The 27830-nt window shown below is 44.3% G+C and overlaps 1 protein-coding gene across 1 annotated transcript; it reads left to right on the forward strand.

Moving 5' to 3' along the window:
- Positions 1 to 557: 557 nt before the first annotated feature.
- On the forward strand, positions 558 to 27830 carry LOC311582031 (cytochrome P450 2C23). Its single transcript, XM_084754718.1, has 9 exons — positions 558 to 785; positions 6595 to 6757; positions 17553 to 17702; positions 18425 to 18585; positions 19137 to 19313; positions 20629 to 20770; positions 22114 to 22301; positions 26079 to 26220; positions 27173 to 27830. Exons 1-9 carry the CDS (start codon positions 606 to 608, stop codon positions 27352 to 27354), a joined length of 1485 nt encoding a protein of 494 aa, XP_084610844.1. The 5' UTR covers positions 558 to 605; the 3' UTR covers positions 27355 to 27830.

A 27830-nucleotide genomic window follows, 5' to 3' on the forward strand; every position in this document is an offset into this window, starting at 1 on the left:
GGGAAATGGCTCAGGGGTGAAGCATCTCCCTGTGCAAGCGTGACAGCCTGAGTCAGATCCCCACACCTGCATGAAGTTGGCTGTGGTAGTGTGCATCTGTGGTCCTGCCATGCTGTGGTAGTGTGCGTCTGTGGTCCTGCCATGCTGTGGTAGTGTGCGTCTGTGGTCCTGCCATGCTGTGGTAGTGTGCGTCTGTGGTCCTGCTGCGCAGATGGCAAGATGGGAGGTGGAGACGGAAGAATCACAAGTTCAGCCAGGTAGCTTGGCATATGCAACGGCAAACAATAAAGAATTAGCCTTAAGCAAGGTGGGGAGTGAGAACCAACATCCAAGATTGTCCTCTGACCTACACCGAAACACACACATGCACACACACACACACCATATGCCTACAAATGAAAAGAAGAAAGTTACAGATTTTCAGAGTTAAAAAAAAAAAAGCAGCAGTCCTTCTTGCTCTGAGGTGTCAGCAAACAAACCCAACTTCTTTCTGTTCTGTTTTTCCCCAAGTCCAAAACTCCAAGCAACCTTTGCCCAGCAGGGAACAACCCCTGCATAAACTTTGCTTCCTAACCGACAACTGTGCTTAACATCCCAGGGCTGAAATGGAGCTGCTAGGAACCATTACGCTTGCTCTCGTGATTTCTGTGACTTGCCTTATCCTCCTTTCAGTGTGGGCAAAAATGCGCACTGCGGGGAGACTGCCCCCTGGCCCAACTCCACTCCCCATTGTTGGCAATATACTGCAATTAAACCTCAAGAACCTCCCTGCATCTCTCTCCAAGGTAAGGAGCTCTCATCCTGGGGTGTTTGCTCCCAGGTTAAATGCTCATCTCTTGACTCTGCTCAGACTAAACAGTGCTGGCTGCCTTACTGCTTTCTTTCTTAGTGCCACGTACCACATAGGCTCTTCGGGGTGTCTCTTTTGGTATTACAGAAATGCAAGTAATCCTTATTCTTTCAGGGCCGTTTAGTTTAGAGCGGCTAGTGGGAGATACTAGTTGGCTTCTGATAAGAAGATTCTAGAATCAGAACAGAGTTTAAATGAAAGGCTGACCCCGTTAGTAACACCAAAAGGCAAGCTTGGCAAATATAAAGTGTATATTGTTATTTTATACTAAATTATCTGTGGGAAGCTCTGTGATTCTCTTTCTAAGGAGGACTCTTCCTCTCCCTAACACTCTCCAATAACACAGCTCAGCCTGGCTGCCCTGGCTATCGTAGAAGTGATAATATCTCCATGAACTCACTGTGTAAAGATATGTTCTTCAAGATGGAGAAACTGTATAAATATTTCTCTGATTATAAATCTTTACACAAGGCTGGACGTGGTGGTGCACGTCTTTAATCCCAGTACTCAGGAGGCAGAGGCAGGCAGATTGCTGTGAGTTTGAGACCAGCCTGGTCTACAAAGTGAGTCCAGGACAGCCAAGGCTAACAGAGAAACCCTGTCTCAAAAAACAAAAAATAAAAATAAATAAAAATAAATCTTTGCACAAAATGTCTTTTAGATCCTGGGATTTTTTTTTTTTTAAAGATTTATTTACTATGTATATAATATTCTGCGTGCATGCCAGAAGGGGGCACCAGATCTCATTATAGATGGTTATGAGCCACCATGTGGTTGCTGGGAATTGAACTCAGGACCTTTGGAAGAATAGTCAGTGCTCTTAACCTCTGAGCCATTTTTTCTAGCCCGATCCTGGAAATATTAATGTATAACAGCAGAAAAATCCCCTCCCTTGGCAAGCATATTCTAAGAAGGGTGACTCAGAATGAAAACAAGTCCTGGCCGGGCGTGGTGGCGCACACCTTTAATCCCAGCACTCAGGAGACAGAGGCAGGCAGATCGCTGTGAGTTCGAGGCCAGCCTGGTCTACAAAGTGAGTCCAGGACAGCCAAGGCTACACAGAGAAACCCTGTCTTGTAAAACCAAAAAAGAAAAAAAAAGAAAAGAAAAAGAAAACAAGTCCTGTATTTGCAGATTTTCTATAGAAGACAACACAAAGATGAAAAAAAGCGAACATTTTCTACTTTAAAATTTTGATTTATCAAGACAGGGTTTCTCTGTGTAGCCTTGGCTATCCTGGACTCACTTTGTAGACCAGGCTGGCCTTGAGCTGACAGAGATCCACCTGCCCCTGCCTCCCAAATGCTGGGATTAAAGGTGTGAATCACTTCACCCTGCAATAAGCTTTACTTTCAAAACTGTATTTTACTACATTTATTGTGTGTGTGTGTGTGTGTGTGTGTGTGTGTGTGTGTGTGTGTGTTTGAGAGCACACACCATGGCTTGCATGTGGGAGCTAGAATACAGCTTGAAGGCTTTGATTTTTCTCCTTCCACCATGAAGGTTCCAAGGATCTAACTTAGGTCATCAGACCCTTAGCTGCTGAGCCATCTCATTGGCCCAACTTTACTTTTTGGGCACAGGGAATTTTATAGTGTGAGTGAGCCCCAGATACAAAGGATGCCCCTGCTCCTACCAGTACATGGCTCCACCTGTTCACATCCTAGATGAGGGGAACCTTTTTTTTTTCTTTAATTATAATATTTTTTCTTTATTTATTTAATGTATATGCGTGTCTATCTGCATGTACATCTGCAGGCCAGAAGAGGGCATCAGATCCCATTATAGGTGGTTGTGAGCCATCATGTGGTTGCTAGGAATTGAACTCAGGACCTCTGGAAGAGCAGGCAGCACTCTTAACCACTGAACCATCTCTCCAGCCCCAGGGAAACCTTTATAATTAAGGTTATAATTAGTATCATCCAGAGCTCAAAGTTCACATTTGCTTGCTCTCTGTGTGCCTTCTCTGGACTTGGACAACTGTATGCTGGTATGTATCTGCCTTCAAGATGTCAGAACGTTCTAGAAACCCCTTGTGCTGCCTTGGCAACCTCAGCTCTTCCACTGTCTCCATACTTTTGCATTTTCTGAGATGTCATATAGATGAGTCATACACTATGTGGCCCTTCCCAGTTGGTTTCTTCTGCTCAATAACAAGCATCTAAAAATTCCTCCTCGTCTTTAATGGTTCAGCAGATCATTTCTGTATGAATCACCACAGTTTGTGTATTCATTCACCTTTGTCAACTACAGATAAGGAGCCTGTAAACATCCATGTCTAGCTCCTTTGAGATATCAAGGACATAGAGTTGATCCATCCTGTGCTTAGTTTTGTAAAAAAAAAAAAAAAAAAAAAAAAAAATTGCCAAATACGGTGACAGATAAAGCCATAAAGTTAACCCGAGAAATGTACATTCTATGAGAAGGGACAGGTCCGGTGATCTGTAGCAGAGGGCGCTGAGTAGAGAAAAGGCATGTGCAGGGGCTGAGTGCAGTTGGAGTAAGGACGTGGCCAGGAGTAGGCCATCAAGCGCAATGCAGAAGAGTGGACCCGTAATACTTCCAGGGCTGCTGTAAGAGCATCAGCTTCTTTCTATTCCAAGACAGGACGCCAGAGCTTTTAGATGGAGTGGCATAGCACAACCCACATGGCTCAGTGGACTCGGAGTTAGGGGTAGGTTTTAAAGGTGATGAAGGAGGCAGGCCACCTGTGCAGCAATAACCCAAGGGAGATGATGGTGGTTTGGATTAATGTAAGAACAGAAGAGGTAAGGCAAGCTGGCTAGATTCTAACTATCCGGAAGACAGTTGACAGGGTCTGTCCACAAGCTCGATGAGAGGTACAAGATAAAGAATTAAGAACGATCGCTAAGTTTCAGCCGAGCAGGTTGCTACGGAATAAGATGGGAGAGACTGTGGAAATGTTTGTTTATTTGATATTAGGTAGAATGTATGCAAAGTTCAGTCTTAGACATGTTGTTTCAAAGACCTACTAATTATTAGAGTCAATATGCAGGCAGGCAATTTAACACAAGAAACTTTAATTTTAGGGGCTTAGCACAAATTTACATTTGTAAAATTTGGGGGTCAGAGTGTACTTTATGCCATGAAATTGGATGAGATCGTACTGGAATGGAACAGACTGAGGCTTAATCTCAAGAGCACCCCAATAAAGGGGTCAGCCAGAAAGAAGTCTCAAGGGGAACTAAGCAGGAGGAGCCACCGGGAAGTGAGGTGTCCTGGAGCCCAAAGGAAGGATACATGAGCTGTTCTAATTAAGCCAAACACCAATGGATGGTAAAACAAAATGAGACTTAGTGAAGTAGAACTTTTAAGGGAGCTTCAGGAAAGAAGGTTCCAGCACAGTGCTGTCATTAAGGGCATATGCTGAGGTTACAGGGAGGAATGAGGAAGACAAAGTAAAGATAGCAGATTTGACAACTTTTCAGAGCTCTACTGTGAAGGACCATGTCTTACACAATAGTGCGAGGGACTTAGAACCCAATGTACACGTTGGGAGTTGCCCACCCTCAGCATAGTCATTTTTAGTAACAGAAAATACCCACACGGGCACAGGTTCCGGTGAGTGAGTAGCTGCAATGGCGGATGCAGGTGGAAACTCACTCCTTCCCATTTTCTCCGGAAGACAAAAAGACTCAAAGAGGGGTTGGGCGAGGAAGCCCCAGCAGGCTGTATCCCAAAATGCAGAAGTGCTCACTACAGCGGTAAACTCCATCTGTGAAGATAGAAACGAGAAGTACAAAACGACAGAATTTTCCACCGTTTGAGTGGAAGCTGGGAGGTTATCAGAGAACCAAAGGAGAAAGGAAAGAAAAGGAACGAAGAAGAAAACCCAGGGAGCCAGAGAAAACAATGAAGAAGTTGTGAGTCCTTTGAGCCTCTTAGAAACAAGAATCACAAACAAGAAAAACAAAAACAACAAACAGAAAGCCAGGGAATCCTCATAAACAGATGGGTCTGAGGGGAGTCAAAGCTAGAGCCCTGAGCTCTATCTCTATCCGCCAAATTGGTTTTTAAATGTGATTTTTATTTCTCACTAATTTGTTTGGCATTTTGAGCTCTCATGTAATTTCAAGTGGCTGTTTTGGACTGTACTACAGGGCCCTAAAGTGCATGTGAAAATAAATCACCCTAAGTCGCAGACTATGTCCGAGCTCCGTTTTCCCATTTGGAGCATTGCAACCATTGTCCTCCGTTTATACCTGACAATGAACTTTTCTCTAAGCCCTTCCCAGCTGCTTCCTCTGCCTCTTAGAGTTTGGGGAGTAGTTTGATTTGGTCCAATTTTTGAGACAATAGGGTATCATGTAGGCTGGCCTCAAACTCACTACATAGCAAAGAATGACCCAGAACTCCAATCCTGCCTCTACCTACTAAGTGCTAAGATTATAGGCACATGACACTGCCCCTGGCCTAATCTTCAGTCTTTATTTTATGCGTCTTTTTTTTAATTATACTGGGTTGTAGAAGGCCACTTTTATGCAAATATACAATATGCTTTGAACACACCCTGCCCATATCTCACTATCCTCCCATTTATTTCCGCTCCCCCTCCCATTAATGCCCTTATCCACCTTCACTTCTACTTAACATATCTGTACACACATGATTTTATATGTCTGTATAAAATATAGAATGCACCAATGAGAGAAAACAAGCTCAAGTTTTAAACAAGTTATTGACACACAAACTTAAATTATCTGCATGTTGGGCCTGAGGGAATGCTTTAGTGGATAAAGCTCTTGCCAAGTGTCTGTGAGGGCCAGCATTCCCATCCTCAGAACCCATTAAGCCTGGCATAGTGGTGTGAGTCTGTTACCCCAGTATTCCTTCAGGGACATGGAAGATGAAGACAGGAAACTCCCCCAGAAGTTTGTGAGTGAGCTTGCCTGGCAGATACAATACTGTGGCAAACCACAAAAAGACTCTGTCTCAAACAAGGTATTAGGCCAGACTTATGCCCAAAACTATCCTTTGACTTCCACACATATGCCATGAAATGTGCAGCCTCCCCATATTTTCACACACACACACACACACACACACATCATATATACATATGTGTGTACATATATATGTATATATGAACACAAGTTTTCTATTAATTTTGGGCGAGGAGGGATGTAGGTCAGGGCCATAGATGTGGTTTCCAGCATCCCCTGAGGCTGACTTAATTAACAATATGACTATCTCCAGTTGTGTTGGTTTTCCTGCAATGACATAGCTCTGTTCTTCTTTATGACTGAGAAAAAATTCCACTTTCCATGTGTTTTACTAAGTTCTTCTTTGGCACCCAATACCACATTGTTTATCACTGTCATAGAATTATACATCACTAGACTACAGATGTCATTTATCTGGCTTTAAAAATTTTTTTTCACATGTATATTCATTGTACATGGTACTGTGTTACATACGGACATTTTCATTCATTCATGGACAGAATGTATGATAAATATGTCCCATCACTTCCATTAAAATTTTAAATTCTGTTGTGGCTCCTGGGGTGTACAGTGTCTGATGCAACACAGATGCTTAGCAAACATTTGCTGGGTAAGGTTGCATATGCAAATGAAGGAATAAAATAGACTGGACACTAAGGTTATATTCCTAAAGTGAGCCTGACGGAGCAAAGGCCAAGCTCTGTCCAGAGCTCTTACTTACAAGTTTCCAATAAAGAGATTTCACAACATTGTTTATGCAAGCGCTCTGTCTCCTTCCAGCTGGCCAAAGAGTATGGGCCTGTTTACACTCTGTACTTTGGATCCCAGCCTACTGTGGTCCTCCATGGATATGAAGTGGTGAAAGAAGCTCTGCTCAATCAAGGTGATGATTTCCTGGGGAGAGGACCTCTTCCCATTGTCCAAGAAAGCCAGAAGGAACGTGGTATGTTTCAAACCAAAATGCAGGCTGACTTCCCTTAAGACCTGAATATCTGGGGGAAAGAGATCTGACTGCTAACTTATTCCATGCCTGTTCTCCACTTAGCAACTAACCACGCGCTTGCAATCCTGCAATGGGATTTCAATGCAAATGCCGCAGTGCTATCACAGATTCCATAGTTGAGAGGCATAGTTCCCAACAAGGCTAGCCTCACTACACAGGCCAGGTCACTCACGCTAAAATTTAGGAGGCTCCCATGGCTGCTTCAGGTTCAATCATTTGTACAATAATTCATAGGACTAAGGAAGGTGCTAGGCTTAGAGCTACAGTTTTATTACATACTGAGCCAATATGCAGGGCAGATCTTGGAGGATCCCAATGGCAGAGGTTTTAAAGAATGAAGCACATCTGGGAAGCTCACCTTTATTTAGGCCTGGTGTTCAGAGTGTAGCCTGAGATTTCAATAATGAACATGTTTGATGGAGCCGTTGTGTGTGTGTGTGTGTGTGCGCGTACACGCACATGTGTGTGTGTGCATCTCTGTGTGTGTGTATATGTGCACATGCTTGTGTGTGTATGTGTGTGCATTTGTGTGTGTGTATGTATGCCTATATGAGTGCATCTGTGTGTGCATGTGTGCATGCATGTGTGCGTGTTTGTGTGTGTGTACATATAGAGGTTGGAAGTTCAGGGTTGTATCACGTGACTAAACCCTTTCAACTTGGCTGGTCTCTGACCTAGCTAGGCCTCGTCTCAGAATTGTTCAGGGCTCAGTATAAATCAGTTCATTAGTATAAACCTGGACACAATCTAGAACATCTACAGTGACTGAAAGAAAGGCTTGTTATGCCCAGGAAACCCATGGGATTTAGAAGCTCAACAAAGAAAAAGAAGAGGGCTAGCGAGATGGCTCAGAGGTTAAGAGCACTGACTGCTCTCCCAGAGGTCCTGAGTTCAATTCCCAACAACCATGTGGTATGCAGATGTACATGAAGTCAGAGCACTGTATATATAATAAATAAATAAATCTTTAAAAGAAAAGAAAAAGAAGAAGACAAGGATGAAGACCAGAACATAGTTTCATTGCACATGAGATTCTGTAGCTCCTTTGAGATGACCATCAAGTTGGGCTAAGTCACCTGTAAATTAATTCTGCGAACATGACAGAGCTAAAACAAACAGGAGTAGCTTTTATAACAGGAGTGGATACTTAGAGGGCTGGGATTGGAGAGGGGCAGTCCTTGGAGCCCAGCTTTACATGGGCAAAGGGTGGCACGGTGGCATCAACAGCAAATAATGACTAGATGTGGCAACTGCTGTGACGTTAGTAATGGCCTGGAAGGTGAAGAAGGAAGATGAGGGATAGTCTATGAGTAGCCATGACAACCACAGTCACACGCCATTCTCAGTTGCATAGAGATTCAGAGATTCAATTTAATTCTTGTATTTCAAGGCTTAGATCCGTGCCACACATTCCTTTAAGTATATCAAGTATTTGTTCGGTTTTTGGTTTTTCAAGACAGGGTTTCTCTGTATAACAGCCCTGGTTGTCCTGGACTTACTTTGTAGACCAGGATGGCCTCAGATCCATCTGCCTCTGCCTCCTGAGTGTTGGGATTACAGGCGTGTGCCACCACCCCCCGGCCTAAGTGTATCAAATTTTATACAATGAAAGGAAAGCCAAGAGTCTCTCTCAAGTCGTTTAAAATTATAAACATTGAATCACAGATACATAGCAATAATTCATTTCAAAATATATTACGAACCCCTGACTGCATGTAATGCGGTATGCTAGTCATACAAGGGGAGACCCCTGCCTGCATGCAATGCAGTATGCTAGTCATATAAGGGGAGTCTCTTGCCCGCATGTAATGCAGCATGCTAGTCATACAAGGGGAGACCCCTGCCTGCATGTAATGCAGTATGCTAGTCATACAAGGGGAGTCCCCTGCCTGCATGTAATGCAGTATGCTAGTCATACAAGGGGAGTCCCCTGCCTGCATGTAATGCAGTATGCTAGCCATGCAAGGGGAGTCCCCTGCCTGCATGTAATGCAGTATGCTAGCCATGCAACGGGAGTCCCCTGCCTGCATGTAATGCAGCATGCTAGCCATGCAACGGGAGTCCCCTGCCTGCATGTAATGCAGTATGCTAGCCATGCAAGGGGAGTGATTTGGGGCCATTCTCATTCAAGATCAAAGTGCATTTGTCCAAATAAAGCAGCAACCAAGCCTTCCTTTGGACAACACAAGCTGATTGCATTGACTATTTGTATCTTTCTCTGTTCATATTCTTCATTTTTTGAGACTAATATTATCACATCATTTCTCCCTTCCTTTTCCTTTTTCCAAAGCCTCCCATATACTTCTTGCTCTCTTTCAAATTCATGGTCTCTTTTCTCATTAATTGTTGTTACATATATTTGTGGTATGTGTGGTGTATGAGTAGGTGGGGTGCACCTAAATGCATAAGTACAACCTGCCCAGTCTGAATAATGTTGCTTGTGTGTATGTGTTTTCAGGGCTGATCATTTGGTATTGGATAACCAATGGCATGGCCTTCTTTGGGAGACTGTTTCTCCCATTCCCAGCATTCCTTGGTTGCCTGCAGTTCTTCTTGTGAGCTTGAGGTCTCATAGTCTTTCCTTGATCCATGTCAGCATGTCTATTGGTGCTGTCCGTGTTCAGGTCATGGTTATCAGACATGCTAAAACTTTGTGGGTGTAGATTCTGACATTCCTGGAGACATAGTATCACAGAAAACTCCCTGTTCCTCCCCCTCTTCCAAAATGATCCCTGAGCTTTAGGTACAGAATTGTGTTGTAGGTGTATCAATTGGGACTGGGCTCTACAACTCTGTACTTTAAGTGGTGGTGGTTTTCTGCCGTGGTCTCTATCTGATGCAGAGGCATTTCCTTGCTGAGAAGTAAGGACCACACTTGTCTGTCAGTATAAGTACAAACGTCTAAACTGTTGCTAGGGATGATGCTGACTTAGTGGAACTGTTAGTTGTAAGGTTCTCCTCCAACATGCTTGGTTTCTCCAGCCCTGAGTAGCTGGCTAGACTTCCACGCCAGGCATGATTCCCCTCTTGCAGAGTAGGTCTTATTCCAATTATAGAGCTGTTGGTTATGACATACTATGCATGCCACTTCTGCGTCTTTATGGCCATTACTCCATACCATTCACTGTTGTGGTTGCTAGGCATCGTAGATGGGCAGGACTAGTGATGCTTCCCTCCTTTGGAAGCTTGCATGGTGCCTTCTGGAATCATGAAAGCCAGTCTCCAAAGAAGAAGCTTTCACATCAGTGACAGCTCAGGGGCTCCTGGGCTTCTCTGTTCATTTTTGACTGGATGTAGAAGCAGCTGGCTGGATTCAGCTGAGGTGGGGGGGGCAAGTTACTGGCAGGAAATTCACACTTTTTGCAAAATTGGCTTGCAATTTTTCTATAACCTTCCCTTACTGCCCCTTAACCTGAATGCGGTGTGAAGGAAACAATGAACTCTTCCTACCACAACCTCATGTGAAGAAAAACCTGACAACCTTGCCACTAGTGTTTCCTGTTTCCTTCTGTCTTGGTCCCCTACTTCCGCCGTAACAAAGCAACAACAGTGGGGTGGTTTAAAACAAAAGAACCTTTTCCCATAGTAGAGATTAAGGATGTGAAATCAAGGTGCTGGCAAGTTGGTTCCTTTTGTGAGCTGTGGAAGAGAATCTGTTTCACCACTGCCCTCCATCTCCTGGCGGTTTTCTGGCAATCTTCAATACACCTTGGCTTGTAGCCACACCACCTTAACCTCTGCATTCATGTTCCTATGAAATCTGTGTGTGTGTGTGCGCGCGCGCGCGCAAATGTCCCCAGTTTATAAGGATAATCATATTGGGTTAGGGACTTTCCAATGTGTAGTGAGGATTTTTGGAAACACATAAATGTTATAGGAATACGTTTTTTTTTTTTTTTTAATCCCAGGTGTGGGATATGGAGTTGCTTCAGATTGTCCACAGCAGCTGACTATGATTTGCCTCACACTCTAAGAGGGGCATGATTTTGCAAGCTGCAGATAGTTTCTGCAAATGTATGACAGTTGGAATTCTGGGGACTCTTGAGAGGGTATATAAATGTCAGAGCCCCGAGAGGGGCTGTGGTAGCTGCTCTTCCTCCTGCTGCTGCTGCTGTTGCTGTTTCTACTTGCTATTGGTTGCAGTTTGTTGCAGTTTGTCAAGCGGTCATACACAAAGCAATAAGAAGAAATTGGATATCCTGGGGAGCAGGGACTGCCTCTGGCATGAACTCTGCTGCCCGCAATTTGATCACTTCCCCTTGGTGGGGAAGCCCCGTGGGCACACAGAAGAAGGGGGTGCAGGCTATCTGTCTGGATGAGACCTGATAGGCTGTGGTCAGATGGTGAAGGAGGAAGATTGCCCCTCCCACCCTGTCAGAGGTCTAGGAGAGGGGAATAGGGCAGAAGAGGGAGAGAGGGTGGGAATGGGAAGATACGAGCAAGGGGATAACAATTGGAATGTAACATGAATAAAGTTACAATAAAGAATTTAAAAAGAAATATATTGTATATCCTGTCAGCAAAGATCAACCCTACCCCCAAGAAACTTGATGCTCATAATCCGCAGGAAGTAGCCTAATGATAATGATGCCCCCTTTCCCCCTCTATCCTTTTTTCTCCCCTACCTAGTGTTGGGGAGTTGGAATAGTGGAATAAGGACGGAGAAGAGTGGTAGATAAAAGAACCCAATAAGTCGCCAAAAAAGTCCAGCTACACCAATGACCTCATTCCAACTTGATTAACTCTGTGAAGACCCTGTCCAAGTCAGGTCACAACCACAGATATTGGGGCTTAGCTTACCAAAATATTTGGAGGGAAAGGAACAATTCAAAGAACAGTATCTTGCTAAATGAAGTATCTGCTAAAATACGACTGGCTTTCTGATGTCTTTGAACAACTATAATACTGCTAACGATTACTGCAGTATGTGTAAAACTAATCAAGTTATTGAAATATTTCCTGGTAATTACCTACTCAATATTTTGCCTACCTCTTTGATCTTTAAACATTTGTATCATTGCTAGTGGCAGCCATTCAAACCTTTAGTTTGTTCATTTAATCCCCAAAATTAAGAGCCATGGTTGTTCACTAAAATGCAAAGTTAAGGGCCAGCGAAGTGGCTCGTCGGAGACAAGTGCCACCCAATCATAACAACTGTGTTTGATCGCAGAACCTGTCATGGAAACAGAGAAGAAACTCCAGAATTATCCTTCCATCACATGCATCCCATAGCACACATGTGCCTGCACCCATCACACACACAACCGCAATAAAAACAAAAATAAATAAGTAAATGCACAGTTTTGTTTTGTTTTTTTAAATGCCCGTCTCTATAGAGACTTGCAGGTTTCACAAAGATGGATCATATTCTGGTAATTAAAATTTTTTTTAATTTAAATAACTTATTCAGATTACATCCCAGTTGTTATTCCCTCGCTTGTATCTTCCTGTTCCCCTTCCCTCTCTCTTTCACCCTATTCCCCTCCCCTAAGCCTGTGACAGAAGGGGACCTCCTCCCCCACTATATGATCACAGCCTATCAGGTCTCATCCTGATAGCCTGCTTACCCTTCCTCTGAGTGCCACCAGGCTCCCCACCAAGAGGAAGTGATCAAATACGGGGCACCATAGTTCATGTCAGAGTCAGTCCCTGCTCACCACATAACTGTGGAGAACGTGCTGTCCATTGGCTAGATCTGAATAGGGGTTCTAAGTTTACTGCATGCATTGTCCCTGGTTTGTATAGTAGTTTGAGCAGACTCCCCCCCAGGTCCAGATCCAACAGCCTTGATAGTCGCCTTATAGAGTTCCAGGGCCCTCTGGGTCCTTCCATTTCCCCATTCTCCCATACCTCTCTCACCTGGAGTCCCAATAGGAAGTCCCAGCATCTGTCCCAATCCCCCGCTGAGTGAAGACTCTCAGAGGACATCCATGGTGGGCTAGTGTCCAATTATAAGTGAGTATAGACCATCTGTATTTTTCTGGGTCTGGGTTAACTCACTCAGGATGATCATTTCTAGTTCCATCCATTTGCCTGCAAATTTCAAGATTTCCTTGTTTTTACTAGCTGAGTAGTATTCCATAGTGTTAAATGTACCACAGTTTCTTTATCCATTCTTCAACTGAGGGACATCTAGGTTGTTTCCAGATTTCTGGCTATTATGAATAAGGCTGCTGTGAACATAGTTGAGCGTATGTCCTTGTTGTGTGGTGGAGCATCTTTTGGGTATATTCCAAGGAGTGGAATAGCTGGGTCTTGAGGTAGCCCTATTCCCAGCTTTTTTAGAAAGCACCAAATTGATTTCCAAAGTGGTTGTACCAGTTTGCACTCCCACCAGCAACGAAGGAGTGTTCCCCTTTCTCCACATCCTCGCCAGCATGTGCTGTCACTTGAGTTTTTGATCTTAGCCATTCTGATGGGTGTAAGATGGAATTGCAGAGTCATTTTTATTTGCATTTCTCTGATGACTAAGGATGTTGAACATTTCTTTAAGTGTTTCTCAGCTATTTGATATTCCTCCATTGAGAATTATCTGTTTAGTTCTGAGCCCCATTTCTTAATTGGGTTATTTGGTTTGGTGGTGTTTAATTTCCTGAGTTCTTTATATATTTTTTATATTAGCCCTTTGTCAGATGTAGGGTTGGTGAAAATCTTTTCCCAGTCTGTAGGCTGTTGCTTTGTTCTGTTGACAGTGTCTTCCCATTTATTAATTATTAACATTAAAGGAGCCTGGGCTGTTGGTGTTATGTTCAAGAAGTGTCTCCTGTACCAGTGAGTTCAAGGCTCTTTCCACTTCTTCTAACTGATTTAGTGTCTCTGGTCTTATGTTGAGATCTTTACTCTACTTGGACTTGAGTTTTGTGCATGGTGATGAATATGGATCTACTTGCATTTTTCTACATGTAGACATCCAGTTAGATCAGCACCATTTGTTGAAGATGCTATCCTTTTTCCATTGAATAGATTTGGCTTCTTTGTCAAAAATCAAGGGTCCGTGTATGTGGATTTATTTCTGGGTCTTTGATTTGATTCCATTGATCAACCAGCCTATTGCTATGCCAGTACCATGCTGTTTCAATTTCTGTTGCTCTATAGTGCAGCTTGAGATCAGGGATGGAGAGTCCTGTGGAGGATCTTTTATTGTACAGGATTGTGTTAGCTATTCCGGGTTTTTTTGGTTTTCCATATAAAGCTGAGAATTGATCTTTCAATGTCTTTAAAAAATTGTGTAGTATTTTGATAGGGATTATATTGAATCTTTAAATTGCTTTTGGTAAGATGGCCATTTTTTACTGTTAATTCTCCCAATCTACAAACAAAAGAGATCTTTTCATCTTCTGATATCATTTTCAGTTTCCTTCTTCAGAGATTTGAAGGTTTTTTTTTCATACAAGTCTTTCACTTGCTTGGTTAGAGTTACACCTAGATACTTTATATTACTTGTGGCTGTTGTGAAGAGTGTATTTTCCCTACTTCCTTCTCAGCATGATTGTCATCTGTATACAGGAAGGCTACTGACTTTTTTGAGTTAATTTTGTATCCAGCCACTTCGCTGAAGGTGTTTATCAGCTGTAGGAGTATTCTGGTGGAATTTTGGGGATTACTTATGTACACTATCATATCATCTGCAAAGAGGGATAATTTGACTTCCTCCTTTCCCATTTGGATCCCTTTGATCTCCTTTTGTTGTCTTTTTTCTCTGGCCAGAACTTTAAGAACTATATTGAAGAGATATGGAGTGAGTGGGCAGCCTTGTCTAGTCCCTGATTGTAGTGGAATTTCCTTGAGTTTATCTCCATTTAATTTGATGTTGGCTATTGGCTTGCTGTATATAGCCTTTATTATGTTTATGTACGTGCCTTGAATCCCTGATCTCTTCAAAACTTTAAACATGAATGGGTGTTGGATTTTTGTCAAATGCTTTTTCAGCATCTAAGGAGATGATCATGTGGGGGTTTTTTCTTTCAGTTTGTTTATATGGTGGATTACATTGATGGATTTCCATATATTAAACCATCCCTGAATGCCTGGAATGAAACCTACTTGGTCATGGTGAATGATATCTTTGATGTGTTCTTGTATTTGGTTTGTGAGTATTTTATTGACTATTTTTGCATCAATGTTCATGAGAGAAATTGGTCTGAAATTTTCTTTGTTGGGTCTTTGTGAGATTTAGGTATCAAAGGGACTGTGGCATCATAGAATGAGTTTAGTAATGTTCCATCCATTTCTATTTTGTGGAGTATCTTGAAGAGTATCTATTCTGGTAATTTTTTTTGACACCTTAAATTTTTTAATTTAAGTTTTATTTTATGTGTATGTGTGTTTTGCCTACAGGTATATCTGTGTGCTGCTTGTGGATAAACAATTTATTGTACAGATGAGCAACATGAGAATTTCCAGCCCCTTTAGGATAATAGGCATCAACTGCTCAATCAAAGCATGAATTTCTTCCTAGAATACGTTCGCTGTGGGGATAGGTTACTAGAACATTTCTGAAGTATGTGTTGTGATAGCCTTGACTTCAAATTTTACCAGATGGTACGCTAAGCCCATGGGTCCTTCACGTAGCTCGCTATTACAAGCAGTCCCTAGAAAGTACACTGCCCTCTGCCTCTGTCCTACTCCTGGCATATATGCCCAGCCAGGAGAATCCAACCCTCTGCCATTTGTGTGCTCAGAAGATAAACAGTGTAAAGATCCTCTCACAATAATTAGACTGGGTCCCCTCCATAGTAATGCATTCAAACCAGCTAAGAACCAAGACACAAATAGAGCAGGGGTAGATGGATAAGGAAGATGAGGAGGGTGAGAAAAATAAAGGTGCCAAGCAACATGGAGGGGCTCAGTGTGTCCAGAGACCAAACGGTGCAAAAGTTAAGACCTTCATGTCAATATTACTCAAAATTTGTTTTCGAATAATCTAGAAACTCTATAGATTTAGAGAAAGGAGGGAAGGAACTACTCTGGAGATTTCTATGGTGTCGATATGGTTTGTCCTCAAGGGTTCCTGAGTGTCTACTTGGCTCCCAGATGAGCCATGTGAGCCTTTTAAGAAAGACTGGAGAGAAATCATTATAGCAATTGAGAGTGTGGCCCCAGAAAAGGACTGTGGCCCTTTGCCCTTGGCCTCCTGTCTGCAGGGGTGATTTCTCCACTCTTCCTTTGGGACCTCATTCTTCTCCAGGCCATCCCAGAGCCGAGCTGATGCTGTCACCATGCCTTGACTCCAGAACTACGAGCTAAATGAACTTCATTTCCCCATCAACCAGCCTCTCCTTAGGGCGCTCTGTTCGCACCCCTGCACCACTCCCCCGCCCTCATCCCCTCCCCCTACTCTGCTCTTGTCTTCTCCCCTCCTCCTCCCGAGGACTGGAGTTATAGGCCTGTGTCACCGAGTCCCGTTTTACGCAGTGCTTGCTGGGTCTGTGTGGTGAAGGCAGGGAAGACATGAAGATGCCCCTGAGATCTGGGTTGGACAATCCTAGAAACCGGTGGTGCGTTAAAAGATGTAGGAAATCAGGGTACATGTCTGGCTTGTCCCCCACTCCCCACCCCACCCCCACCCCACCCCCACCCCCGCCAAGACAGGTTCTTTTTTTTTTTTCACGTATCCCTGGCTATCCTGGAACTAGCTCTATAGACCATGCTGGCCTGGAACTCACAGCAATTTGCCTGCCTCTGTCCCGAGTGCTGGGATTAAAGACATGCGCCATCACCGCCCAGCTATATCTGGCTTTATACAGAGGAAGAAATTGAAAGTCACTGCCAAGGCCCGTGCTGCATTCCATCTCCTTGTTTCATCTTTTTTTTTCTTCAAAATATTTACTTATATGTTTTTTTATGTGTGTGTATGCCGGCATGAGCATTTGTGCACCGCCAGCGTGCCCGCACATGCCCACACATGCCTGCACATGCCCGTACATGCCTGCGCATGCCCGCACATGCCAAAAGATGACACCAGATCACCTGGAACTAGAGTTCCGGGGGATTGTGAGCCACCCGATGTAGATGCTGGCAACTGACCAGCTGGTCCCCTGCGAGTTCGGCCAGGACTGCTAACCATGGAGCCATCTCTCCAGCATGGTTTCATCCTGTTTCAGCAGGGCAGATATTTGCAGATTGTAAATTCTGAGGAAAGAAGCAGAATTCCTATGTTGATCTGTTTCCACCGTGTTTCTCCTCTAATACAGAAAAACACACACAGAACAAGCACAGGTTGGAGACAGGTTAAGTATCCAAACAGAACTCCGTGAATCACGTGACAGTTTTGATCGTGTTTTTGTTTTGTTTTGTTTTTGTTTTTGTTTTGTTTTTGAGACAGGGTTTCTCTGTGTAGCCTTGGCTGTCCTGGACTTACTTTGTAGACCAGGCTGGCCTCGAACTCACAGAGATCTGCCTCTGGAGTGCTAGGATTAAAGGCGTTCGCCACCACACCCAGCCTTTGATCAGTTTTGTTTTTCTTTTTTTTTAAATAGAGCCAAACAAAAGTCCCTTCCACATCTGGGCCCGTTCTTCACCCACCACCTCCTACAACCCTCCTTTTCATCTCTGCCTCATTTTTACTGTAGCTTAGATACCCATTTTCTATGACAGACATTGCAGTTGACCTGCACCCCATGTGCTCCGAAGGGCCAGCTCTCCAGCCCAGTCAGGGCAGACAAGAGAGGAGAGCTGTAGGGCAATCGGCCTCTGTGATAGGAGGGGGCACTTCCTGTTCTGTTTCCTGTCCCAGGAATCGTTTTCAGTAATGGAGAGAGGTGGAAGCTCATGCGGCGCTTCTCCCTCATGACGCTGAGGAACTTTGGGATGGGGAAGAGAAGCCTGGAGGAGAGGGTGCAGGAGGAAGCGCGGTGCCTTGTGGAGGAATTACAGAAAACAGACGGTGAGCCCTCCAGCCTGTCCCCAGTCCTTGCTCCTCCTTTCAGGGTCCCTTGGCCCAAGCTCTGCCCTGTCTATGAAGATGTCAGCCAGAACAGAGACGTCCCCAGAGCTCTTAGTTAGGCATCCGAAATGCTTTCAGCTGGATTTCATTTCTAACCATGGCACTTTGCTAGATGTACATTTGGACAAATAGCTAAACTCTTCTAAGATCCAGTTTCATTATTTGAAAAAAAAATCAGGCTGTAATTCAAACTCAATAGAAAGACTTAACGATGCAGTAAAAACATTTGCATATTATTCAGTATATTATAAATGTTCTATAATATTACTTGTTGCCATTATTATAAATACATGTAATAACAAAATGTGTTATCATTATAGTGTAATACTAGATAGAGCATATAGTATCACATGCCTTAACAGTTTAATAGATATACTAATAACATATGTACTGTATATGCGAATATATACGTGTTTAATCAATATGACTAGAAAATGATTACATCCTAATAAAAGAAGTTTGTGGGATTAAACCGTATGTATATGCTTGAAAAGAGGCTAGTTCTTGAAATCTTAATTTTGGATGCCTAGAATGCTCATTGTTAAGGCATTGGAACTCTAGCTTGGTGGAAAAGGTTTGCCTGGTTATGGGCAAGGCCGTGAGTTCAAATCTTAGCACTGCAACCAGCAAGCCTCAGGGTTGGAATCCTTTCCCCTCACCAGCTCAGCCTTTTGACCCCACCTTCATCCTGGCCTGTGCTCCCTGCAACGTGATCTGCTCCATTCTCTTCAATGAGCGTTTCCAGTACAACGACCAGACATTCCTGAACCTCATGGATCTTCTAAATAAAAACTTCAACCAGTTGAGCTCCCTCTCGTGCCAGGTAAGACCCAGGCTCTCCTGGGTTTGTCACTGTCGTCCCTGCCGCAGAGGAAAAGGCTCTGGGTTCCCTTGTGAGCAGAGTGCCCTCCCTCTGTGCATGCTGAGGAAATAGGTAACAGTTAGCCCAGCAACCAGGGAAGTTTGCCCTCTGCTTGCTCCAGCTGGTCTGATGGGAGTGTCGCTCAGTCATAGACACTTGTCTAATGTTTGGGAGGCCATGGATTTGATGCCCTAGACTACAAATGAAAGGAAGGGAAAGAAAAAGAAGACAAAGCAAAGGAAGGAGGAAGGAAGAAAGGAAGGGTGGGAGGAGGAAGGAAGGGAGGAAGGAAGGAAGCAAGGAAGGGCATTCCCAGTCATTTCTACTGAAAGCCGCTCAGGACATTTCCACTTCCTAACTCTGAGACTGAGCAGTACGACAAGCCGTAGACAGGAGGGGCACTCCTCTCCACGTGTTGCCTGCCCCTTACCCGCTTCTGCTCACTAGCCACACCACTCCTCACTGTTGTTAACAGTTCCTGTGTTTGCTCTTTTTTTTTTTTTTTTTTTTAGATGTACAATCTATGGCCAACGTTCATGAAGTATCTCCCTGGAAAGCATAAAGCAGTCCTTAAAAGACTTGATGAGATTAAAAAATTCATTCTAGAAAAAGTGAAGGAGCATCAAGAGTCCCTGGATCCTGCTAACCCTCGGGACTACATTGACTGTTTCCTCAATAAGATTGAGGAGGTACAGCCCCTGGGGCCCTCTTCCCTTCCTGTATGTTAGCTCGCATGAAGATGCAGGGAAGCGGTCACACAGGAAGGTCGTTGTAATTCTGGTACTGTGTGGATTGCTGGATGAAGGAGATGAAACAAATACACTATAAATAAACTGTAAGTGACGCCATGCATACTTAATAACAGCTGTTGCCTAGCATGCGTCCTCTGAGCGCCATCGGACATGAAACGGTGCGACTGGAGAAGACAGTACCGTTCTGTAGTCACATCCAGAGCTCCAAATCTCAAAGCAGTTTCTGAGCTCCGAGCACTGAGCTCCAAGCACAAGAGTCCTCCAGCTACGTAGATGAGCGGGAAAACACCAGTCACCTCTGTCGTAGGTACACATGCATCCACAGTAATCAGCTTTACCCTCTGGGAGGGCCAGGTTCCCTGGAAAAGACATCTGAGAAAAGAGTACTGCTGTCCCCTCCACTGCTCACAGAGTTCCCCAAGCTAGTTACCAAGGTGTCCACTGCAACAGCCTGCTCATCCCAATGACTGTCAGGGGGAACCATGTGTTTTTCTGGGACAAAGAAAACTATAAAGGTGTTGTAGCACTCACCTTTAATCTCAGCACTCAGGAGGCAAAGGCAGGTAAATCTCTGTGAGTGTGAGGCCAGCCTGGACCACAGAGCAAACAAGCACCGTTAACAATAGTGAGTGTTATAAAAGAGCCATAGAGCTTGGTAGAAAGCCAGAAGCTGGCCAGGCATGCAGTGACCTTCCTAACTGCGCTCAAACAGAGCCTATCAGCTAGTCTCTTTCATTAAATACACGGCACAAGAACTTATCTTTCACCAAGTGTTTGCCTATGCGAGCCACCGTTCTGAGCACTTCCTGCACATTAGCTCTCCAGTCTCTGCCAAAGCCTTAGGAGACTCACGGGAGAGATCCGGTACCACGTCAGGAGGACACATCCGTACCTTGGCTAACCTGGAATTCGAGCCCCCAAGATCCGACTTCATGACTTACTCCTCTGTTCACAGCAATAGTGCACATACGAAAGGGATCTTGTTAAGTGTGCAATCTTGCCAGGCAAGGTGGTGAACACCTTTAACCCTAGTACTCAGGAGGCTGAGGCAGGTCGATCTCTGAGTTCAAGGCCAACCTGGTCTACAGAGTGAGTCCAGGGCGGCCAGGGCTACACAGAGAAACCCTGTCTCAAAAACAAACAAACAACAAACAAACAAACAGAGTGAAAAGAGTGGGATCGTGGGTGGTGGGCTTTAAGCAACTGTTACCTCCTCTCGGGCTCACAGAGCTCATAACTCTACCCCCTGCAGGAGAAGCACAGCCTGAAATCTGATTTTGATGTGGAGAACTTGGCAACCTGTGGGTCTAACTTGTTTACCGCGGGCACTGAGACAACCAGCAGCACCCTGAGATTCGGACTTCTGCTTCTTATGAAGTACCCAGAGGTGCAAGGTACCCGGGATGAGGCGGTAGTGCTGACAAAGGGGCGTGTGTGCCGTGATTCATGGGAAGGCCTTTGCTTTTGAGGAACAGATTGATTGTGTCCCACGGCGCTGCTAAGGAAGAGAGCCATTTGGAGACTGAAAGGTTTCCATTTAAGGTCAAAACTAGCACTTAGGAATCTCAAGCCTCACACGCTACAAGAAGAGAAAAAAGATGAGTTGTAACTGAGCAAAAGGTGTAGTGGGTTCCATGCCGAAATCACACTCAGGCCTGCCGACACCTGGCTGTGTGACCTCACATGAGCTCTTTCATTTTGCAAGCTTCTATTTTCCCACCTTAAAAATGCACCAAAGATTCTTAACTCTCATGTAATGTGTGTGTGTGTGTGTGTGTGTGTGTGTGTGTGTGTGTGTGTGTATATACATATAATCTTATTAGCATATACTAATTACATGTAATGATGGACTTCATCGTGGCTTTTACATGCATGTATATAACATATTTAGATCCTATTCATGTCTCTCATTCCCACTCCTGCTGACCCCGTCCTCTCCCAGACAGTCCCCTAGCTGCCTGTTTTTTGTTTTTGATTTGGTTTTATGTGTGTGTGTATGCCGATGAGTTTACTTCGGGCTGTTTACAGGGCATGTATAAAGGGTCACTGACAGACAGGGCATGGGTGAGGGGTCGCATGGGTGAGGGGTCCCTGACAGGGCGTGGGTGAGGGGTCGCTGACAGGGCGTGGGTGAGGGGTCGCTGACAGGGCATGGGTAGCCTACCAGTGGCCACACCACTGAAGGAAATTCTTCATCCTGCAGCAACCACTAACTGCCTGTGGATTATCAGGTGGGCCTCAATCATGATTTTAAAGAGAAATTCAAAAAATTAGTTTGTAGTTTGTAGTGAGAGCTGGAGCATCTCGAGCCATTTCTCAGAGCACAAGCTATAGGACGTCAGTATTTACTGCTCGACAAGAAGCAGCTGCGGTTCCCACAGGAGACTTGCGGAAGTGAGGGTAGCTGATGAGGATTCTCCCAGCAGAAATAGGATCAAACATGTCCCTCTGTGGCTAATGTGCTGGGAATCACAAGATCAGTTGGACCCGCCTTGGCCTTTCTCTAACCACAATGGCCACTGTGCACGCTCCTGTTCCAACCTTTGTTTCCGACAAACAGCCACATCTTTGGGATTTCCATCAACCCAGGGCTCCCTAGCAACACACCTTTGAGCCCCTGCAACCCCTCCACCCCATGCCAAAGCCTTCTCTAGGCCACTTTCTATCACTCTTTGAAAAAGTATTCCCAGGTCTCCTGAGAATATAGGCCTGAGTAGCCCTCACAATATCCCTACAGCCAAGATTCACGAAGAACTTGATCGTGTTATTGGACGCCACCAAAACCCCAGCATGGCGGACAAGGTGAAGCTGCCCTACACTGATGCCGCGCTGCACGAGATTCAAAGGTTCATCACTCTCCTTCCTTCTAGTCTGCCCCGCGCTGTGGTCCAGGACACAAGATTCAGAGACTATGTCATCCCCAAGGTTAGTGTGTTGGGCAGTGGCTCTCAGGTCTCTCTGACAAAAACCAAAACCAAAACCAAAACAAACAAAAAGCAACAACAACAACAAAAACCAGAGAGGGTCAGAGACACCCTGTCACCACCTCTGGAGCCTTGTCTCTGACCGGAAGCGTCCCAGGCCCTTCCTACCCTCACATCACCTGTATTAAACGGTCAGTGGCTTTGATGCTAAGAAGCTCACCTGATTTTTCACGGTAGATTTTAGAAAGGGCGTCATTGCCTTTAATCCTGACTTTTAGTTACTCAAAGAGTTAGACCATTGCCGCCCCAACAGTCAATCTGTGCACGCCAGGGATGCAGTAAGCCTTCTGAATTTACATTTAAATGGCTCCATGGCACACAGGGTAGAGAAAAGACACCAAATGTGACCAAAACACTGCCAAACCCAAACCATCCTTCCTGTCTTACAGAGATGAGGGCAAAGGTCCGCCAAGGTGTGCATGTCCACCGCTGACACTACACACAGAAACACTCCAGCAGTCTGAAACCAGGGTACACACCATAGGAAAAGCCTAGGGGCTCCGTGGGTGAGAGCACTAGATGTGCACGCCCAAGGACCTGGGTTCAGATCCCGGCACGCATGTAAAGTACTGGGCACAGCATGCACATGTGACCCGCACAGTGGCAGGCCAGGGACAGGAGCATCAGTGGGCCTTCCCTTCCCTTTTAATAGAGCAGGTTCTCACCATACTGCCTAAAACGGTCTCCATCTTCCAGCCCTTCAACCTTCTCCCCGGTGTGCTGAGGTTACAGATGCACACCACCAAACCAGCTAAGAACAGTTTTCATTAATAAAAGAAATTACAACAAAAAGGTACTTAGGGCTAAGCAGGAAGTTTGCAAAATTCTAAAGATTTAAAGATATTCTCAATTATGAAAGATTTTTTAAAGTTTAGAGTGCTAAATTTATATATATTTATTATTATTATTATTATTATTATTATCATCATCATCATCATCATCATCATCATTATTATTATGCTAGGAAAACAAGTTATCTCCAAATAAAATTACCTATCTATATTACACATACAAAATGTATTTCTATTATATATTTTAAAATAACCATATATTTTCTAGGACCAAACTAACAGATTCCAATTTTGATATGGAGTTTTTAAACAATGAGTGATAGGAGCTGGGTGATAGTGGCGCAAACCTTTGACTTCAGCACTTGGGAGGCAGAGGCAGGAGGATTCTGAGTTTGAGCCCAGCCTGATCTAAAGATGGAGTTCCAGGACAGCCAGGGCTACACAGAGAAAATCTGTCTCAGGGGAATGGGGGTAGAGATGAAACACAAATCCACAGTTCTTTTAACTTATTATACATTGTATTTATTTTTATTTATAGTTATTATATTGGTAGTTAATGAATATATAAAAATATACCCATAGAATGTAATAAACTAAAAGTAAAAAATTAAAGAATTCATGTTTTAATTTATACTATATTGACAAGATGTTTAAGAAAAGCTGTGGGGGGGGGGAGTGGGTGTGTGTGTGAGATAGGGTTTCACTGTGTAGCCTTGGCTGGCCTAGAACTCACTCTATAGTCCAGACTGGCCTGGAACTCGTAGAACCCTGCCTGAAGGGTGCCAATCTTGCTAATAGCTGTTAGTAGGGGAACATCTGCAGAAGGCTGTGTGACAACAGCTACGGGAAGATCAAAGCACCCGAAAAGCATCCCAAGTGCTAAGAACTTAGCTGCTGTGTAGGTTTTCCTCAAAATAAGCCAGATGTTGAGGCACACACTTATATCCCAAACATGTGGCAGATAGAGGCAGGAGGATCAGGAGGTCAAGGCCAGCCTCAGTTACATCATGAGTTTGAGACTCTGGCTCAAAGCACAAACTAAAAGAGTGTGTTTTATATTTGAGGGTTAGAAAATTCCCATTTAAAAAGATGCTCACTAAAGCTGGGTATGGTGGCACACGCCTTTAATCCCAGCCCTTGGGAGGCAGAGGCAGGCAAATTGTTATGAGTTTGAGGCCAGCCTGGTCTACAAAGAGAGTCGAGGACAGCCAGGGCTACACAGAGAAACCCTGTCTCAAAAAATCAAAAATAAATAAAAATACTGGTATTTCTATAAAGTGGAATATTGTGCAAGCTACACAAGGCCTGTGGGGGAACAGTAGGGCTGTGTCTATCTTTTTTCACTTCATAAAGCATCTCCCAGAGTGCAATTATAATCTGGTAATAGTGATTACATCAAGCTAGAAGCCGGTGACAAGTCAGTACAGGAAAAATAAGGAGGGGCCGGTGGGATGGCTCAGCAGGCCCAGGTACTTGCTGCCAAGTGATGATCTAAATTCAGTCCTGGAACCCACATGGTGTCAGGGAAGAACTGCCCTCTGTTCACATGCCTCCACATGCACACCATGCATGAGGATATGAACAGATACATGTCAAGAGAGAGAGAGAGAGAGAGAGAGAGAGAGAGGGAGAGAGAGAGAGAGAGAGAGAGAGAGAGAGAGAGAGAGAGAGAGAGAGGGAGAGAGAGAGAGAACAGGTGAGAAACATTTTTTTCTTTTTTCTTTCTGCGTTTCGAGACAAGGTCTCTCTATGTAATAGCCTTGGCTGTCCTGGACTCACTTTGTAGACCAGGCTGGCCTCAAACTCACAGAGATCCGCCTGTCTCTGCCTCCCGAGTGCTGGGATTAAAGACGTGTACCACCATTGCCCGGCTTGAGAAACATTTTTACTTTACACTTTTCTGCACGTTTTGGTATTGCATTATCATTTCCAAATCCTGCCCAAATGTTTAAAGAAACACAGAGTCAAGCTGGGTGTTCTGTGACCATCTAGAGTTTCACTCAGGCTCCGACTGTGCGGCTTGCCACAAGCAAGCGGTTCTCCTTTCTGAACCTCAGCTGCCTTGTTTATACAGTGTGAGCCAAAAAGCATCCGCTCTATTCAGCTGGCATGAGAGTTAAATGAGATTTATAAACAGTTCAGCAGCGTCGGGCAAATGCGAGGCTTCCAGTGTAAACAGTGGTAAACACCATTAACATTTTGTCATCTAAGCTGGAGCTTCTTGAACATTTCCCCCCCCCCCCACACCCCCTTTCCACCAGGTAAACTTTGACCTTTGTATACAGGTTTACAAAATAGGTATACACATTAAACTTTTCCTGGTGATAAGTCATAAATTTAATTTTGACTTATGTATATTTTTGCTATATGTCTAATTTTACAGTGTACTAAAGACAACAAAATTTGCATACTGATGAGATGGGTGTGTTTTTAGTTTTATATGAAGAACGAAGGAAAACCTGAGAAGTCTTTGTTTTTCCATAATTAAGCGATTGTGTCTATAAGATCAGAAAACCCTGTGTGTACAGGAAGAACACTGCAATCTCCAGTACTCAGTAGTCTTGAGTGACGTGGCAGCCTGCTCCATGCAGTGCACATGCTGTGTTCAGAACGAGGCTGCAGTGAAGCTGCAGGGTGCAACGCGTGTGACCGCTGCCTGAAATGCCTTAGATTCTTTACGTGTTTGACTTTGATTACATTTTTGGTTCTTGTGAATTCAGAAACTGCTCACGTGGCAGTTCCCACTCTCAATGTTCGCTTCATAGTGCTGTGATAAAACACTGTGACATAGTAGCTCTGCCCTGAGGCAGTCACAGGGGAGCGTGTGAGCATTCCTCCTATTAACTCCACGGACACTCGGTCTTTTGCCGGCTTGTGTGCTGACCCGTGGCCAGCACCACCCTGCTCTCTCCATCTCTTGGCTCCAGGGCACCGCTGTACTGCCATCACTATCTTCCATCTTGTTGGATCAGAAGGAGTTTCTCAACCCAGAGACGTTTGACCCGGCACACTTTCTGGATAAAAACGGCTGCTTCAAGAAGACAGACTACTTTGTTCCTTTCTCCCTTGGTAAGTACACACGTCTCAGGCAATTTTTTTTAGCTTCGCTGAATTAGGTCATAAGTAAGCGACCCACTGATGCAAAGTCAACTGATAAAACTGTCGTCGCTTCCCAAGTCCAGGTAGAGACATTTAAGTCTATACACCAGTCACAGTGGCTGCAGGATGCAGGCACTGTTCGGTGGACTGGTATTGCAAGTTTTTTTTTTAAAGATGTATTTATTTATTATTATGTATATAGTGGTCGACATGGACACCTGCAGGGCAGAAGAGGGCGTCAGATCACATTATAGATGGTTGTGAATCACCATGTGGTTGCTGGGAATTGAACTGAGGTCCTCTGGAAGAGCAGTTAGTACTCTTAATGTCTGAGCCATCTCTCCAGCCTTCCAAAACACAGATATAAATGTTTTCATTTTTTTTAACTGTTAACACATTAATCTCCTGGTCCTCAGAGCCAGAGTCTATCAAGGGACCTCCATCTTCTTCTGCAGACCGTTGGCCTTGGCTGTGTTCACTGTGAGGCCGAAAAATGACTTGGCTTTGCCAGGCTGTCTTCTTTCCTGTTGTTAGTCCGTGCGCTTATTTGAAAGGAAAAAAAAAAAAAAAAAAGCAATTTAAGGAGTTTGAGGGTGTAGTAGTAAATCAGTTGCCTGCAGTGAGTAAGGCCTGCAAAAATAAATAAATATCAGTAAGTTTAACATGCATTGTTTCTGATGACGAAGATAATAAATGTCCAATGTAAAAACCCCATAAACCCCTGTACCTGAAGTTAGAACTGAGCAGTCTGATGTGGGGGCTGGGAACAGGACCCAGGCTGCCCGAGCCCTGTCTGCAGGCCCTAGCCTGCCCTGAGGAGACCTAGCTGCCTGTCCTCCAGAGAGTCCTGCTTGGCATTTTCACTGGTTCTCGGCTCTCATTTGAACGCGAAGAGAACTGACGAGGCGCTCTCTCCTCCCAGGGAAGCGTTCCTGTGCTGGTGAGAGTTTGGCCCGTATGGAGCTCTTCCTGTTCTTCACGGCCATTCTGCAAAAGTTTTCCCTGAGGCCTCTGGTGGAGCCAAGGGAACTGGGTATCAAACCTGTTGCAACCGGCCTTCTCAATCTGCCGCCACCTTATAAGCTGTCTCTTGTTCCTAGATAAGAGTTCAGCCCTTAAAAAAAAAAAAAAAAAGAAAAAGAAAAAGAGAATTCATCCCTTTAATCGCTCAAATTGAAGTATTTGTTCCCTTTTTCTATAAAGCCTCTTTATTCTAAGTACTTCCCAGGCCAGAAACATTATGCATTAAAAGCACATGGACACTTGTTTCGGATCTACAAATTCCTTGACATGAAGGTCAGGGTCCTGAAAGCTCCCAGGCCACAGGCAGTGTGTCCGTGTTCCTCGACAGTTCATTAACCAGGCCCCAGCAGAACTGACAGCAGGCCCCGAGGCCCTTCAGACACCTCCAGCCAGCAGCAGAGGTCGTCTTCTGGTGGCTTTGGAAATAGACTAATTTTCTGCCATTGTTTCAATAGAGAAATTAATGCAATGCCTATATACATTTTCCTATTCTCACTTAAAAGCATTTATACGATTTGTGTCACATTCACAAAATAAATTCTTACCCCAACAATAGA

Source organism: Acomys minous (genome assembly GCF_964271855.1).
Source record: "Acomys minous genome assembly, chromosome: 2".
Lineage (NCBI taxonomy): Eukaryota > Metazoa > Chordata > Mammalia > Rodentia > Muridae > Acomys > Acomys minous.